General features: G+C 43.0%; 1 protein-coding gene across 1 annotated transcript in view; it reads left to right on the top strand.

Annotated features, from left to right (window-relative positions):
• LOC145397151 (glutamate receptor ionotropic, delta-1-like) overlaps positions 1 to 2946 on the top strand; it is a 63943-nt gene extending 60997 nt beyond the window's left edge. Inside the window, exon 10 of the mRNA XM_080270348.1 lies at positions 2824 to 2946. Within this exon, the coding sequence (XP_080126474.1) occupies positions 2824 to 2946 (123 nt within the window). The remainder of the gene's footprint in view (positions 1 to 2823) is intronic.
• The last annotated feature ends 15584 nt before the right edge of the window (positions 2947 to 18530 follow it).

The raw sequence follows: 18530 nt of genomic DNA, 5'->3' as shown, positions 1-18530 counted from the left end.
GCAAGAAGGAAAGGTACAAGTTGATACACAAAGGCGAAAGAGTTTACCTAGGCAGGGTGTAAGCAGAGAAGCACAGTTCTTGAGGACAACAGGAGGGACTCCATCAGGCCCATATGCCTCGTTAGTATTGAGGCCAGTGATGGCAGAAAATACATCAGTTGAAGAAATTTTAATGTCAGCCATGTAGAAGTCAGAGGTGGGAAATGATAGAGGAACAGCACCAGAATTGTCTAAGGTGGAATTGGAGGAGAAAGCCTGAGCGAAGAGATCTACTTTATCAGCAGAAGAAATAGCCACAGAGCCATGAGGGTAGGAAAGAGGAGGGAAGGATGATGAAGTAAAGTTGTTAAAAAGGTTTTTGGGACGGTGCCAGAAGGAGCAGGAAGAACTCGAGTTGGAGAGTTGAGAGCATTTAGTTCGGATGAAATTATTTTTAGCAGACCGAAAAACAGACAGCATGATTCCGGGCAGAAACATAAAAAAGTTGTGATTCAGGGGTGCCTTGACTCTAGTACCTTTTATAGGCCCTCTCCTTGTTGTGGACAGCATTAGAACAAGCGTGATTAAACCCAGGCTTGCTTGCGTTAGTCAAAGGATATGAGAAAGGAATGTATGCTTCCACGCCCAAGAGAATAATCTCCGTAATGCGCAAGGCACACTCAGATGGGTCCCGGCCATGGAAGCAATAAACATTCCAGGGAAAATCAAAGAAGTACTTCCTGAGGGCGTCCTAATCAACAGCTCAAAAGTGTCATCTGATTCAAGAGATTTATAATTAATGTGCTATATACAGTTTTCTGGAATTCATCAAGGATATTAATAAAATCATTAGTCTGTAGTGATAACGACACAGTTTTCAGGTTTTCTGGATTTCTTCATTGTATTATAGCATCATAATACAGAGAAAATTTCCCACCTGACGATGAGATGTGGTAGGGTAGAATCCAAAAAAAAGGAAAGGGAAAGTACGACTCTGCAGATTTATGAACAAATGAACAACAGATCAACTGAAATTAGACAAACTTTCATCACTCACTCAAAACCCCTGCATCTTGTCAAACCTTAATGATCTGCCCATAATTTGCTTATAATATTGTTATCACTTCTGCAGATACCTTTTGTTATTGCATAGGTGCAAACTTCTTGTTGTTCCTTAAACCTATTAATATTGGTTGAGCAGACCCTTCGACCAAAGGTAAGCAACTGCTTCTGTGGGGCCGCAATACATGTACAGTATAATACAAACACTGTGTAGGGATCCGACGTCTTCTTGTGGCAGACAGCGCCTAACCAGGGTAGGATCACGGTCCTTCCCACGGCGAGGTGCAGGAAACTATGAGGAAGCTGTGCCCCAATCAAGGTACACAGCGCCACTACTTGTACTGTACCTTCCTCATCAGCGTTGGTGGTTTCGAGTGTAAGTGAATTCCTGTAGAACTGGTACTTTTGTTTACTAAAAGAGAGGAATATTATCATCCAGTCCTATGGTGCCCTGTGAAGAGCGAAGGAGGCCTGGGTTAGGAAAGTTGGTCCTGACATTTAAGATGAGAGTGACCAGCCTTACTCATCCCTGAGTAACAATACGTGAGCAATTAACCCCAACCAATCCTTAGATATAAACCTACACAGGGTCAATCCGACTGAAGCGCCTTAATAACTCACCAAACCGCCAGGCGCCATAATTTGGTTATATCGTTATCCTCCAGCGTAGTAAATTGTTTTCCTGGTGTACAGGAAACCATTTGAGTTGTTACTCAGTGTAGAGTCGCCCATAGGCTGAAGGAAGGGGAAAGAATGAAAAAAAACAAAAACAAAAAAACAAGAGGGAATGTAAAGTTACCCGTAGGCAGAAGGATAGGGATAGAATGAAAGAAAGATCGACAGAAGAGGAAGGAAGGACGAGAGGAAAGGGCAGACACCTAAAGCAGCACTACATGGAGTGAGTGGATGGTGTGTGCCCCCACCTGCCACCATTATTATTATTATTATTATTATTATTATTATTATAATTATTATTATTATTATTATTATCATCATCATCATCATCATCGTCATCATCATCATAATCATCATCATCATCTATAGGCAGACACCTTAATTTCGTAAGAGATGGCCACAAATAAATCGCATTCATGTCGCCCTGTCCCCCACCATTTCACTGCTCTACCCCCAGTGCACACCTCCCTCTCTCATTTACTACTCCACTCCGTCGCTGCATCTCATCCTCGGTCTCCCCCTCCCTCTCCCCTCCTCCACCTCATTCACATGCACTTTTCTCGTGAGTCTCTTGCCCTTCATCCTCTCCACATAGCCAAACGACCTCATTGTATTTCTCCTAACGGTTCCTATCACATCCACATCCACACCACAACTGTCTTTCGCTTCCTCATTTGTCAGTCTCTCTTTCCGTGTTACTCCACCTGCTCCTCTCAAATACCTCATTTCCTCTGCTCCAACTCTTGACTTGTGTCCTTCCAGCAGGCTCCAAGCTTCACTTCCATACGTTAGAGTTGGTATCAGTATTATTATTCAGCCACCTTTTTTTCTTCCACGTTCACTTCTAAATTTCTTATCATTGCTGTCAGAGAACCAGCAACCTTTCTTCCTGCTGTACGTTTTCGAGCACTTCATCCTCTAAACTTCCATCCTTACGTCTCACACTACCGAGGTACTTAACTGTACTCACAATTTTCATTTCCTCACCATTCAGCCTCACAGTGCATTCAGTGACTTCATTTCTCTCAAAGACCACATCCTTACTCTTCCCTACATTCACCGTTAGATTGTTCTTATAATTATTATTAATATTTTGTTTTACCTCAGGTAGAGTCTCGAGAGCAGCCTTTGGGCCTGAACCACCTGCAGGGCGCCTTCTACCTGCTGATCCTGGGCTCAACGCTGGCCACCCTCACCCTGCTGGCTGAGATCCTGGCTCATATACACTAGACCCAACAGTGAAGTCGATTCATCTTTGCCTTTGTGCTGTTGTTTGGTCGACACTGTGGATAATATGGCTGTCGATCTGTGACATGGATCTTCTGCCTGTCATTCTATTGCCTGACGCCGCATCCGGTGGGGGGTGGCCTCGCAAAACGCACCTCTTAGTGTTTCTGTCCCGACTCAGTTATGACCCCTTTTTCTCGACACACTGCTATTGTATAATTCTCTTTAATTTTTAAAAGGAATGTGCGAGAAAAAAAAAAATTGTCCTGCGTTTATATTCTTTAGATTCTGACCTGATGCCTGGCTTATCTACTCACTTGATGTAGTGCTACTTGCTTCTTTCTTCACCTTAATATTGTTTTTTCTGTGTCTATCCACCTCTTTTCTTATTTCTTCCATCATTCCTGTCACAGTAGGTGGCTGTACGCTTAATGAAAAGTCTAATGATTTCCTGGAACACAGGAAACCCTTTACAACACTGGGTGGTAACCATATAACCAAATAACGCTGTAATGTGGAGCCTACTATGCTGCCCCTGCTTATTGGACGGAGAGACGCAGTTGCGCTGTCCATCCGGAAACCAAAACTGAGTACTCTTCCTCGCGTCTCGCTGTGGCGAGGTGCTGTCCAGTGTCCACCGCAAGAGAACATCGATTCACTGCACGGGAAGGCCCGGCAGGGAGAGGTGCTTGCCTGCGGTTAATGGGTCTGGTAGGCCAGATATATCGGGATTACTCTACAACAGCAACAGGTCTTGTAGAAACTCTGGCCATTAATTAACCGAAGTGGGTTGGGGTGAAGGTGATCATGATGGCAATTGCAATATAACTGTTTAATAGATCATCAGTTTAATAATGACGATGAGATCGACGACGATGACGACAACATTGCAGATGATGATGATGTTGATGGCCTACAGTTACACACTAACTTTGTTCTATATAATGATGCACAGGAAAAGTGGTAAAATTATATCAAGTTTGATGACGACTGTATTCTGTCGAGACTGATTAAACCAGTTTATCGTCTAATGATGCTGGTGACCCATAGAAAGAATCGGCGATAATTGTTTAGAACTGCATATGAACCAAAGATCTGATACTGAAGTTCTGAAGGCGTATATTTGACGTAACATGAGTTTAAAAAGACAAATGGCAAGGTAAGAAAGGAGTGACGTAGTAGGATGGAAAGACAGAAGAATGAAGTTGATTTCTCTTGACTGAGGACTCCTACCCACTAGAGAGCGTACAAAATTATAAAAAAAAAGAACAAATAAACAAAGAGGCACACATACAAACAAAAACACAAACAAATTAACAAAAAACAAATAGACAAATAAACAAAAACACGCAAATAAAGAAAGTACACATAAATACAAACACAAACATAAACATAAACACGAATAAAAAAGCACAAACACATACACTCAGAATTAAACACTCAATTCAACACACGCACACACACACACACACACACACACACACACACACACACACAGAAACACAAACCCATACGCACAAAAAACACAAGCACACACGCGTTAACACAAACACACGCTAATAAAGACATACATACACCAATATAATAAACATACAGACAAACACAGACAAACACACACATACTCATACATACACAAGTAAACACACACACACACAAATAAACAATAACACATACACACACAAATTAACAATCACATACGCACAAAAAACACCAGCACACACACATCAACAAATACAGACACACAAACACACAGAATGAACACAAATACACACAAATAAACTAATACACACACACGCACAAAAACCCAAACACACCCAGATTCACGCACACGCACAAGCACACACATATACACACATGAATAAACACAAAAACATTCACACATGTAAACACAGAGACACACACAAAAACCATTACCACCCGCAAATGAAATAAAGACAAATTCGCACACACAATAAAGCACAAACACCTGTAAATATAAAAAACACAAATAACCAGGCACAAACACAATAAACAAACACACATAAACATAAACTTACAAACACATACATACAAATACACACGCAAATAAAGGTAAACACACAAATAAACGTAAACACGCACACATGCACAATAGAAAATTAACGCACACACACACACACACACACACACACACACACACACACACACACACACACACACACACAAAGAAACGCAAACGATCACAGAATTAATAAACACACATTCACATCGCTTATTCATCTCGTTTTCCATCTTCTTTTTCTTCTTCATCGGCTCCTTCTTTTTCTTCTTCTTCTTCTTCTTCTTCTTCTTCTTCGTCGTCGTCGTCGTCGTCGTCGTTGTGGTCGTTGTCGTCGTCCTCTTCTTCGTCTTCTTCTTCTTCTTCTGTCGCCTCTCCTGAGTTTTTTTCCACGCGCTGTGAAATCGGTGCGGTGAATCCGCAGTAACTGATGGCTGCTCTGTGTCATGAGCGTCGTTTGGTGCAAGTCCACCACACTGATTTTCCAAGTCCGCGGAGAGAGAGAGAGAGAGAGAGAGAGAGAGAGAGAGAGAGAGAGCAGAAGTTACATGACTTTTGATGCAGACTGCACACTCTCCAGACAATTATTTGGTACCTTTGTGATGTGATACTGTTGGACATATGGACGAAACATTCAGAATTACCAATACAACCAAATGAATGCTGTTTTATTTTTGCAAGTAAGTTCAAAGCTCGTCTTACCATGGGCTGCTGATGAATTTCCTAATGGCTGTGCGGTTGAAATCGGCCACATAATATTTATTAAGGAAGTCTTCTCGAAATAGAATTTTTGCGTGTAGCTTTCATCACCTTCCCTATAGTCGCGGTGAACGATTCTGAGATTGTCACTGTCGTACCCTTTGCAGCCTATTCGTCAACCGTGCATCAGATTTCGTGTACAATAGGATACACATGTGATTCGTGTATAATATGTTTTTGTATGATAATATTTGTGTATAATACATTCGTGTATAACAATATGATTCATGTATAATATAGTACGAAATCGGACGCACTGTTGACTAGTGGGTTGCCAGGGTACGATAATGACAACCTCAGCCGTGAGCCCCGACTATAGTATAGTCTACTTGTTGTTCCTGGGTTCCGTCTTGGCATACCGTATCCTGGAGGCGGAGACTCTGGTGTTTATCAGTCCAAGTTCAGCTCCATAGCGTGCTGATGTTTGCACAGTATATTTGGCAATCGTGAAAAATAACTGAAAGAGAGAGATCGAGAGAGAGAGAGAGAGAGAGAGATCGTTATGTAAGCTACCAAATCACATAAATCAATACAAGAACTACCCCGCCAAAATAGTTCCATGTACTAGTGAGAAAGGTCGGGTGTTTACATAATTGAATCGCTGTACGGGGCGTGACATTGTTTGTGCGACCGCGTGTTGACTCCCCAGGCTGCAGTGCTTAAAAGACGCTCCACAGCACCAGTGACTTTCACTCCATACCTAGCTCCCACGGTGTCTGCAGTTCTGGCCGCCGCAATCTATAAGGTGAGGGGAGTTACCCTTGAGCCATGGTGTTTGCTGTGCCTGTTATCTTGTCCTTCTACTTCCTACATAAAAGACTTTCCACAGTACCAAAAGTCTGGCACTCAAGATATAACTTTTGTGGTAACTGGTGTCCTGTTCACTGCATTATATAAGAGTTACAGGACAGACGTACACTTGCGATGTATATTAGCTGCTAACTCTCGAATTTTACCCTTCTACCGCCAACATATCAGGCGCTTCGTCAAACCGATGACCAACCACTTAGACGTAACTCTCGTGCTAACTGCTGTTCTAATTACTGCAATGTTCAAGGTTAGGGAAGTGATCAGATATTTTGTTCACGTACTCTCCTACGTTACAGTATTTGCTAACCCTCTAATCTTACCCTCTAACGCCTAAAGTTTAAAACCCATGATTAGTCACTTAGGACGTAACTGTCATGGTGAATGCTGTTCTGTCTACTGCAATAAATCAGGTAATGGGTGTCTACGGATTTAGTACGGCCATATTCACTAGTCATATTATTTGCTCACCCTATAATATTATCCCTGAGTGAAATTCGCACCCACCTTTTCCCGCAGAACAAAGTCCTATTATTGGTTAAGTACAACGGCATGAGTAGCATTATCGTCGCAAATTACTCCTGTAGTGTTTAGCAATGTCATAACAACCACGTACTGTTGCACAACAGGTCGTCGTATAATATGAACCGTGGCTACGACTTTCAAAGAGCCAGGGGCAGGGTTGCTGTGTTCTTGTTGTTGCTTAACCTTGGTCTGTCTGGCTGAGCAGGCCCATCAACCACAGGTAAGCAACCGCTTATGTGGGACCGTCCTACATATACAGTACCATACATATGGCATGTAGGGATCCTGCGCCCCCTTCTGGTAGACACAGCTTGACCAGGGTTGGACCAGGGTCCTTCCCACGGCGAGTTGAAGGAAGTATGAGGAAGTTTGTCTCCCGGGTGGACGCCGAAGCTCCATCCGAGAGACAGCGAAAGCACGTGTTGACTCTTCCCCAGCGCCAGGCATAGGCTGCTTTCACACGAGCAGTTTCTGTCACGGCAGTTTTACCCTCTCGCTTGGATGTGCGATTTTGGTCAGCCTTTCACACAGGCGGTTTTAACCAATGCGTGTCAGTTTACTAGTGTCTCTTCATGATGGAGGACGTGAGGAAAAAGAGTTGTATGAGTTTATTTAATGAACAAGGTCAGGAAAAAAAAAATCGGAAATTCTGGATCCATCCCTTGAACAGTAGTCAACTCCTGCACGGTGCAATTTACACTCTGCATGAAGATCCGAAAGCTGATCATGTCATGACAGTTCTGCAATTTAAAGTCATCAGTGTTCATAAAACATAGAGCTACAAGGTTAATAAGCCTGTAATTATATACAGTAGTACATTTTCAATATGAAGTTATGCAAATAATGAACACATTCTTTCACAAAAGAACAGGGAGAAAGTTGACCTGGAGAACCCAAATGGAGCAATAAAGAATGAAATCGACTTCATTATAGCAGATAAGAATAACACGAGCACAAATGTCACAGTTATCAACAAAGTAAATATAGAAAGTGACCATAGAATGGTGGGTTGCACAACAGAATCAAATTCAGAAGTGAAAGAAAGATGATTCAAGATAAAAAGATATGCCCCAAAAAAGTAAACGAAAACAAAGCAGCCTTTCAGTTGGAATTAAGGAACAGATTTCAGGCTGTAAGTATTGTTGAATGTGACATTGATGAGCTAAATGACAGACTAACAAATGTGCTAAGAGAATCAGCACCGGAGGTAGTATGATAATCTACTACAGCCAAAGCCAAGAAATTTTCAGAAAAGACAATCGAGCTTATGAAAAAAATAAAGGAAATGAAAGTAAAACCAAAGAAAGATGAAACAGAACGAGCGGAATTAAGCTTATCAACAAGAGGCAAAGAGAAGAAAAATAAAAGAGAAATATGGATCAGATCAAGAAAACCATCAAAAAAGGAAAAAGTCTGAAACAGGTCCGAAGTAAAATGACACTAGGAAAGCAACAAATTACATCACTGAAAGACAAGAACGGTGACATCATTAAATGCAGATAAGATGGTGAGGAGAGATGAAGAATTTTACAAAGAACTGTATGCATCAAAGACAGCAGTACCAATAGCTCACTTTTCAATTGACACAAGTGAAATACCTGAGGTAACACCAGACGAAGTAAAAATTTGTCTTAAAAATATGAAAAGAGGGAAGGCTCCGGGAGAAGATGGAATAGTAACAGATTTACTGTTGGGTGCAGGAGTAGAAGTACAAAATAGGCTTGCTCACTTATTTACCCACTGTATAAAACAGAAGAAAATTCACAAAACATGATGTAATGCAATAGTTATTTTACTCTATAAAAAAGGTGACTCAAAAGATCGACCCATTAGCTCATAATCAGCCATTTACAAACTCTTCACTGAAGTCCTTACGAACAGAATAACAACAAATCTGGAGGAAAACTAACCTCGTGAACAGGTAGGAATCCGAAGCAGGTATTCTACTACCGATCATCTACACACAAATGAATCAGCTAACTGAGAAAATTACATAATGTAAAAAAAAAAATAAAAACACTGTGCTTAGGTTCTGTTGATTACGAAAAGCCTTTCAACGCAGTGGAGCACATAGCAATTAATATTCATTGCGAGCACAAGGAGTGAATGAGAACATTGTATAACTGCTCGAAAACATATATAAAGAGGGAACTGCTACAGTTAAATTACATAAGGACTCGGAAAAAATTATGATTGAGAGGGGCGTGCGTCAGGGAGATACAATTTCACCACAAATTATTTACAGCATGTCAAGAAAGTATTTTCAGAAAGCTAGACTGGGATAACAAAGGAGTGAGCATAGATGTAGATAAGCTAAACCATTTAAGATTTGCAGATGAAGTTGTCCTAATCTCAGAAACAGCAGAGACATTGCAAGGAAAGTTAAATGACCTGAACAGAGAAAGTCTCCAAGTAGGGCTAAAGATGTACCGGGGAAAAACTAATGTTTAATCCACAAGCACCAAAGAGCGTCATCAGAATAAGCGAAGAAATTCTGGAACAAGTCGAGGAGTACAATTACTTGGGGCACATACTAAAGTTAACGAAAGATCATGATAGCGAAATCAAAAGACGCATTACAATTGGATGGAAAGCTTTCGGTGTACATAGGGACACTATGAAAAGTAGCTTGCCAATTTGTATTAAACAAAAATTATATAACAAATGCATAATTGGGACTATGACGTATGGTTGTGAGACCTGGAAACTGACAAAATCGATGGAAAATTAATTAATTCTTTCTCAGAGAGCAATGAAAAGGTCAGTGTTGGGAATATCTTCAAGAGACAGGAAAAGATCGACTTGGGTGAAAGAGCAGACTTAAATCGAAGATATTATAGAAGTTGTAAAAGAACAGACATGGAAGTGGGCAGGCCAAGTAGCAAGAATAAGAGATAACCGATGGAGCAAGCAACTGACTGACTGAACACCAAGAGATTCTAGGCGAAGCAGAAAAAGGCCAGACAGGATGTGGAATGATAGACAGAGAAATTTGCAGGGAAAACATGGGAAAGATTGGCTCAGTCAAGGAATTCTTGGAGAAGGTTGGGGGGAGCCTTTGTTCACCAGTGGACTTGTAATGGCTGATGATGATGATGATGAAGATGATCTACTGTATGTATAACATACACAGTATATATATATATATATATATATATATATGGTACGATACTTATTGACAGAGTTAGAGAAAGAACAGAGGAATTAGTTGGAGAAGAACAGGGAGGCTTTATGAAGGGAAAAGGTTGTGTAGATCAGATAATCATTCTTGGATCCTTAGTGGAAAAGTTTCTAGAGAAGGGAAAGAAGTTGTATGCGGCTTTCATGGATTTGGAGAAAACATATGACAGGGTGAATAGTATTAAGAATATATGGAGTAGATGGGAAGTTGAATGCTGTGAAGAGTGTGTATGATGGTGCTAAGGCTGCAGTGCGTGTGGATGGTGAACTGAGTGAATTTTTCTCTTTGAAGGTTGGGTTGAAACAGGGATGTGTCATGTTTCCATGGTTGTTCAATCTGTACGTGGATGGGGTAATAAAAGAGGTACAAGGTAGGGTAGTGGATGTTGAAGTGGCCCTGGTGAGAGAGGGTAGTGTTTGGATACTCCCTGTACTGTTGTTTGCAGATGATACTATGTTGTTGAGTGAAGACGAAGGAGAGCTGCAAGGCTTGGTGGATGAGTTTGAGAGAGTGTGTAAGAAACGGAATCTAAAGGTGAATGTAGGGAAGAGTAAAGTGATGGTCTTTGAGAGAGGTGAAGTCAGTGAATGTACAGCGAGGTTCGATGGTGAGGAATTGGAAAATGTGAGTACGTTTAAGTACTTGGGTAGGGTGATGAGTAAGGATGGAGGTTTGGAGGGTGAAGTGCTTGAAAGGGTACAGCAGGGAAGAAAGGTTGCTGGTTCCTTGAAAGCAGTGATAAGAAGCAGGGAAGTGAGCATGGAAGTGAAAAAGTTACTACATGACAGTATTGTGACACCAACTCTAACGTATGGAAGTGAAGCTTGAACGTTGCTGGAAGGACACAAGTCAAGAGTGAGAGGAGTGGAAATGAGTTATTTAAGAGAAGCCTGTGGAGTCACATGGAGAGACAGACTGACAAGTGAGGATATAAAGGAGCATTGTGGTGTGGATGTGGATGTGACAGGAAGCGTTAGGAGGAATACACTGAGGTGGTTTGGCCATGTGGAGAGGATGGAGGGTGAAAGACTGATGAAGAGAGTGTATGTGAATGAGGTGGAGGGGGGAAGAGGGAGGGGGAGGCCGAGGATGAGATGGAGGGATGGGGTGGAGAAGTATATGAGAGAGGGGGGTGTGAGTTGGGAGCAGGGCAGTGAAATGCCAGGGGATAGGGCGACGTGGAGGCGATTTGTTTGTGAACACTCCAAATGGGATTGAGGCATCTGGCAAAATATATATATATATATATATATATATATATATATATATATATATATATATATATATATATATTTGCACGATTGTAGTACATGCCAGGTATTGATACTGCAGAGCAGTTGGTTGGGTGTTGTCTGTCCCAGAGATGAAACCTTACTTCCACCGTGGGCAAAACCGCTCATGTGCCCGCCTGGCTGCTTTACGGCCACTGCAATCTAGCGATCCAGGCTGTCAGTGGTGGCTGCCGCTGCGGCTATTTTGCCACTCCTGCCTTGTATCAACTGTCCCATTAGACTAATTTTATTTCTATACCATGCAAGAACCGCTCGTGTGAAAGCAACCTTAAGCTCCTGTCACGCATTCATGACTCAAGGGCCGACCGCGGCACGACTCAAGGTCGTGTCCTAATTGGCTCCCACGCCTCCTGACTGGCCCCAAATCTGCTCTGCTCATGACTGGGTAACGACCGCGTCAGGAATGCCTCACGACCAGTCGTGACGTCCACAAGAACGAGACAAGATCATGAGGTGACTGCGAGGCAACAGAGCTATGAGTCTTCAAATTCGAAATTAAACAAATTCTTGTTAGCCACGACCGAGACACGACCACGCACGAGTGTAAGACGACTGCATGATGTGTTTGGGGAATGCACCCCGACCCCCCAGGACACCCCCACGACCCCCCTACGACTGACCCATGGGGCGGGGCGTCACACCTGAACCACCAATGACACCCAGAGCATCACCATGGACCTCTCCTGCATCTAATCACTTGATGAGGGACATGCAGTCATAACGGTTTTTTTGTTGGTGACAGCATCAAGATGCATCCAATTGAGCTGAGACTGCTTCACGACCAATGTACAACACTTCCGACTGCAGTGCAGCTGTGACACAACTTTTGGCAAGTCGTGAGGTGGCCACGATTTTTTAACGCATGGGTTAAAAAATCGTGGCCACCTCACGACTTGCCAAAAGTCATGTCACAATTGCGTTGCAGTCGGAAGTGTACATCGGTTGTGAAACAGTCTTAACTCAGTTGGATGTGTTGCGATGTGATCATTGCCCGTCGTGATGCTGTTGCCAGCAAAAAAACCGTTATGACTGCATGTCCCTCATCAACTGACTAGATATAGGGAAGGTCCATGGTGATGCACTGGGTGTTATTGGTGGTCTAGGTGTGATGTTCCACCCCTCGCTGGGTGTCACTGGTAGTCTAGGTGTGATGCCCTGCCCTATGGGTCGGTCGTGGGGGGGACGTGGGGATGTTGTGGGGGGGTAGGGGTGCATTCCCCAAACGCGTCATGCAGTCGTCTTGTTCGTGGGCCGTTGTGTCACGGTTGTGGCTGACAAAAATTCATTAAATTTCAAATCTGAAGACTCATAGCTCTGTTGCCTTGTGGTCGTCTCGTGATCTTGTTGCATTCTTGAGGACGTCACAACCTGTTGTGCGGCAGTCCTGACACGGTCGTTAGGCAGCCATGGGCAGAGCAGATTTGGGGTCAATCGGGATGCGTGGGAGCCAACTAGGACGCGACCTTGAGTCTCCGCGGTCGGCCCTTGAGTCGCGTATGTGTGACAGGGGCTTTAATGGGTGAGAAGAAACTGTGACTCAAGACTGTGCCGGTGACAGTGTTCATAACTGATATTAGCCTCTTCCGCCAAAGGGCATCAATCCCATTCAGTATAAATGACATTGGACATTATCATTCAGTTGAACCCACTGACCTGAAGGAGTGTGTTTTTTTAGTTTTATTCGTGCCATCTTCTGACGATTTAATTTACCCTGGGACTGACTTTCAAAGAACAGGGATTTTATAATACTTTAACATATCCGTTCAATGGGAGAGTATTCCTAAGGTAAATACAGTCGTCTGGTAGCAGCACAAACAAACTAAAATAACATCTCCTCGATTTACGTGGTTAATAGACCCTCAATGGTAGTGATGGAGTGATGGTGGTGATTTTCAAAACGTTTTATTCAGATTTCACAAAGCTGAAAGTAATTCGCTGGTAGATAGCATGAATAAAATCAACAAGATGCTTTGGGCAGCACGGGTTAATTAATGTTTGCGATTAACATGTCTCCATTGCAATTAGTCATTATCACAGTTAATGTTCTTTGACAGCATTGTTCCTCTTCAGTATGCCCTCTGATTCTGAACTACGAAGTAGCTGTATGAGTGAAGGTAAAGGAAAAAAGAGGCAACCTCATGCATATTATAAGCTCCAGAAAGTATAAATGATGCACAATCTATAGACGACATATAAGGTGTTCCTGTGCTCTGCCTTTCCGTTAATTACATTTAGTTTAAAATCCGTTTTCTATCATCTGTTTATCTATCTATCGCCAGACGCCTTAATCCCGAAATGGGTGGCCACAAACAAATCGCCTCCAAGCCGCCCTGTCCCCTGCCATTTCACTGTCCTCCCCCCAGCCCACACACCCCTCTCATATGCCTCTATACTCCATCCCTCCATCTCATCCTTGGCCTCCCCCCCCTCTCTCACCTTCACCTCACTCACATACACTCTCTTCCTCAGTCTCTCACTCTCCATCCTCTCCATATGGCCAAACCACCTAACGCTACCTATCACACCCACACCACAACGCTTCTTCACTTCCTCATTTGTCAGTCTGTCTCCCCATGTGACTCCACATGCTCCTCTCAGGTAACTCATTTCCACAGCTCTCACTCTTGTCCCTCCAACAAGGTCCAAGCTTCACTTCCATACGTTAGAGTTGGTATCACAATACTATCATGTAGTAACTTATTCACTTCCCTGTTTCTTATCACTGCTTCCAAGGACCAGCAACCTTTCATCTTCGTTGTACCTTTTCAAGCTCTTCACCATATAAACTTCCATCCTTACTCATCACACTACCCAAGTACTTAAATGCACTCACATTTTCCATTTCCTCCCCATCCAACCTCACTGTACACTCAGTGACTTCACGTCTCTCGACGACCATAACTTTACCCTTCCCTACATTAACCTTTAGATTCCGTTTCTTACATACTTTCCCAAACTCATCCACCAAGCGTAGCAGCTCCCCTTCGTCTTCTCTCTACCATAATTAAAATTTAAACCGTGCATTACAATGACTATTTTATTCAGTTTAAGAGATCTTTTGAAGTGGAGGATTGCATGTACACTCATGATTACTAATCTCTGACCAGGGACGCGTGGCGGGCAGTGTTATGACCACACACGAGCCACGCATTCGAACACAGCCTCCGCACTAGTGGGCGGGGCAAAGAACTGTAACCCGGTGATCTGAAGCGTACTACTCCTCATATCATTGATATTACCATATTCTTATGGTTTCTCCTCCATAATATAATAATCTGTGTTTATGGACAGGGGCCGACATTTCTTCAATCAATCTGCAATTTAGAAGTTTCCAAGAAGTAAAAAAAACATGTGCCACAATAAGTGGGTACTGGCATCATATATACCGTACTAATTATTTATGAATTAACGGCATTAACTGGTACATTTTGACCAGAAGGGCATGCAGCTAAGACGTCGCGTAGGATTAGGGTAACCATTCCCACTGGATGGCAACGGCATGGATATAAATAAGACTAGATGCCGCTTCGCCCATTCTTCAGTACAGCGGCAATGCGTCTTTGCGGCCGCCATGTTGGAGCGGCCAAGCATGTAATAGTGGGGTTTTTATTTTTAGAGCGAATTCATACTATGAAAATGAATGTTGTCGTTGTGGAGGTGGTGATGGTGGTTATTGTAGTGGTATTGGTGGTTGTTGCTGTGGTGGTGGTGGTGGTGATGGTGGTTTTTGTTGTGGTTGTTGTGTTGGTGGTGATAGTGTTTTTTGTTGTTGTGGTGACGGTGGTGGTTATTGTGTTAATTGTGGTTGTTGTTGTGTTAATTGTGGTTGTTGTTGTGTTACTGGTGGTTGTTGTGGTGGTGGTGGTTGTTTTGATGGTGGTTATAATGGTGGCTGTTGTGGTGGTGATTGTGGTTGTTGTTGCTGTTGTGGTGGTGATTGTGGTTGTTGTTGCTGTTGTGGTGGTGATTGTGGTTGTTGTTGCTGTTGTGGTGGTTGTGGTGGTGGTGGCGGTGGATGTTGTAGTTGTTGTGGTGGTGGTTGTTGTGGTGGTCATTGATGTGATTGTGGTTATAGTTGTTGCTGCTGTTGTTTTTGTTGTGGCGGTGGTTGTGGTGATGGTTGTAGTGGTGGTGGTGCTCGTTGCGGTGATGTTTTTTTATGGTTTTTGTCGTTGTTGCTGTTGTGGTGGTGGTGGTGGTTGTGGTTGTGTTGGTTGTTGTTGTTGTTGTTATGGTGGTCGTTATTGTTGTGGTGTTTGTTGTTGTGGTTGTTGTCGTGGCTGTTATTGTGCTGGTGGTTGTCGTGATGGTGGTTGTTGTTGTGGTGGTGTTATTGTTGTGGTGGTTGTTGTTGTAGTTGCTGATGTGGTGGTTATTGTTGTGGTTGTTCCTGTGATGGTGGTTGTTGTGGTGGTGGTGTTGTAGTGATGGTGGTTGTTGTGATGGTGGTGGTTGTTTTTGCGGTTGTTGTTGTTGTGATGGTTATTATTGTGGTGATGGTTATTGTTGTGGTGGTGGTTATTGTGATGGTGCTTGTGTTGGTGGTGGTGGTAGTGGTAATTGTTGTAGTGGTGGTAGTTGTTGTTGTGGTGGTTTTTCTTGTGGTGGTTGTTGTTGTGGTGGTGGTTTCTGTGGTTGTTGTTGTGGTGGTGGTTTTTGTGGTTGTTGTTGTGGTGGTGGTTTCTGTGGTTGTTGTTGTGGTGGTGGTTTTTGTGGTTGTTGTTGTGGTGGTGGTTTTTGTGGCTGTTGTTGTGGTGGTGGTTATTGTTGTGATGGAGGTGGTTGATGTGCTGGTTGTTGTTGTGATGGTGGTGGTTGTTGTTGTGATGGTGGTGGTTGATGTGCTGGTCGTTGTTGTGATGGTGGTGGTTGTTGTTGTGATGGTGGTGGTTGATGTGCTGGTTGTTGTTGTGATGGTGGTGGTTGTTGTTGTGATGGTGGTGGTTGTGGTGGTGATTGTTGTTGTGTTGGTGAATGTTGTTATGGTGGTGGATGTGGATGTTGTTGCTGTTGTGGTGGGTGTGCTGGTGGTTGTGGTGGTGGCTGTTATGGTGGTGGATGTTGTTGTGGTGGTTGTGGTTGTGGTTCCTGGTTCATCTGAAACGTGAAATCGGTGGACTGCAGGCTTAAATTTCCCTTCTGCAACACACCATAGAGAAGCAGCTGAGGGACATTTGCATAACCAGACAGTTGAGTCGCACGTGCTATCGGTGTCACCATAGATATATTCCGACGCTTTCTACATCCAAAAGCAGCACAGTTCTGTTGCATTTTTAGGTAAATAGTGGTCAGCTTTGATCATCGCCAGGAACACATCGTCTGCCTCGACCGTTCCAAGATGTCGGCCGCGCGACGCATCTAAAGTAGTGTCATGTGGCATCTAGGCTTATTTATATCTATGGGCAACGGGGCCTGTTATCACTAGAGAAAAACATCCAATTCAAAGTAGTAGTAATAGTAAATTTCTGTCAACGATATAAGTATTATAAAGCACTCTTACTTAGAATATGTCGCGTGAATGCCAGCTGCTGTGGCAATCGTGGATAGCACAGACTAACAGGTCGGTTAAGGGCTCGCCTCAAGAAATAGGTCAGTGAAATAATAAACAGATGAATAAAACAGTGTATGAAATTCAAATATCACGCACTCATTATAGACTAAAAATAACAGCTAGGACCAAATTTCTCTATTTCTTACCATGCATATATTACTTGAGAAAGTAATATATCTGTGAAACAAAAGTGCTTCAGTGACGCTTAGATAATTGTTCATTGAAGCACTAAACCTTTCTGAAACGACGGTGGAGTGTGTCTGACTGTGCAGCCTACGCCTGGCCACGACTTTGGCTAACTCTCTGGTCAGAGATTAGTGATTATGAGTGTACCAAATAATTAACCCATTGATTTTGAAAGATGTTTACCAGTGTTAAAATAATCTAAAGAGACAAGGAATTAATTAACGCTTAATCGTACCCCCTTCCCCCCCAAAAAAAAAAAAAAAAAAAAAACTAGTCCGATTGCAAATTGATTAATCTGTTACCTCCGTCAACGAAAAATGGAGGAGGTTATGCTTTCAATCTATTTGTCTTTAAAAAATTATTGACGGATTTCAATGAAATTGTGTGGATATGTTGGTCATGGGTCAAGGAGGAGTTGATTAATAAATGGTGATGATCAGAATGAATGAATGAATGAATGAACGAAAATGTGACATGGCAGCACAACACCAGAGGTCATATGCCGCCGAACACAAGCATTAAAAGAAAGTAAAAATATATTTTAAAAAAACGATAAAAAGCAAAGAGAAAAAAGATGCATAAAACAAACCAACAGTATAAAAGAAACAACCAAAACTAAAAACATGGTGGAAAGACTGAGGTTAAAACTAGAACATTATCGTTAAAACACAAACTAAAATATGGTAAAGCCCTACAGCTTGTGGAGAAGGCCAGAACTCAACACAAAGGAGCAGGTGCCTCCCCCCATACCACAAGCATCTTCCCCAAGCACAAAGGAGAGAAGGTACGATCTGTTGCCAGCTCGGCACCCGGAAAGGTACCACCGACGAAGGTTCCCAAGACTGGGGCATGCAACAAGGAGATGCTGCACAGTCAAAGGAACCAGACATCCATCACAATAGGGAGGGGGTGCCCTCTCCATTAAAGAACTATGAGTCAGCCTAATGTGGCCAATCCGGAGACAGGCCAAAGCTGTTTCCCACTGTCAGGCCAGTCCCACATACCCCCATCACCCAGGTTCCGACGAATGCTGTGGAGTTTGTTTGCCCCTGCTGCGTCCCACCTCCTCTGCCAGCAGAAATGGACAGCCTCCCCAGAAGCTGCACATAAATCCTCGGATGGGACATGGTAATGTGAAGAGGAAGGGCAAAAGGCAACAGCTCTAGCCAAAGAGTCAGCACTCTCATTGCCCACAATCCCCACATGTGCAGGGACCCAACACACTTGTACAGAGTATCCTTGCCTACATAATAAGAAGTGCCACTCCGA

Source organism: Coenobita brevimanus, chromosome 40 (assembly GCF_032717465.1).
Source record: "Coenobita brevimanus isolate Jiangsu-jjx chromosome 40, ASM3271746v2, whole genome shotgun sequence".
NCBI lineage: Eukaryota > Metazoa > Arthropoda > Malacostraca > Decapoda > Coenobitidae > Coenobita > Coenobita brevimanus.
This window is presented reverse-complemented; position numbering and strand designations above follow the sequence as displayed.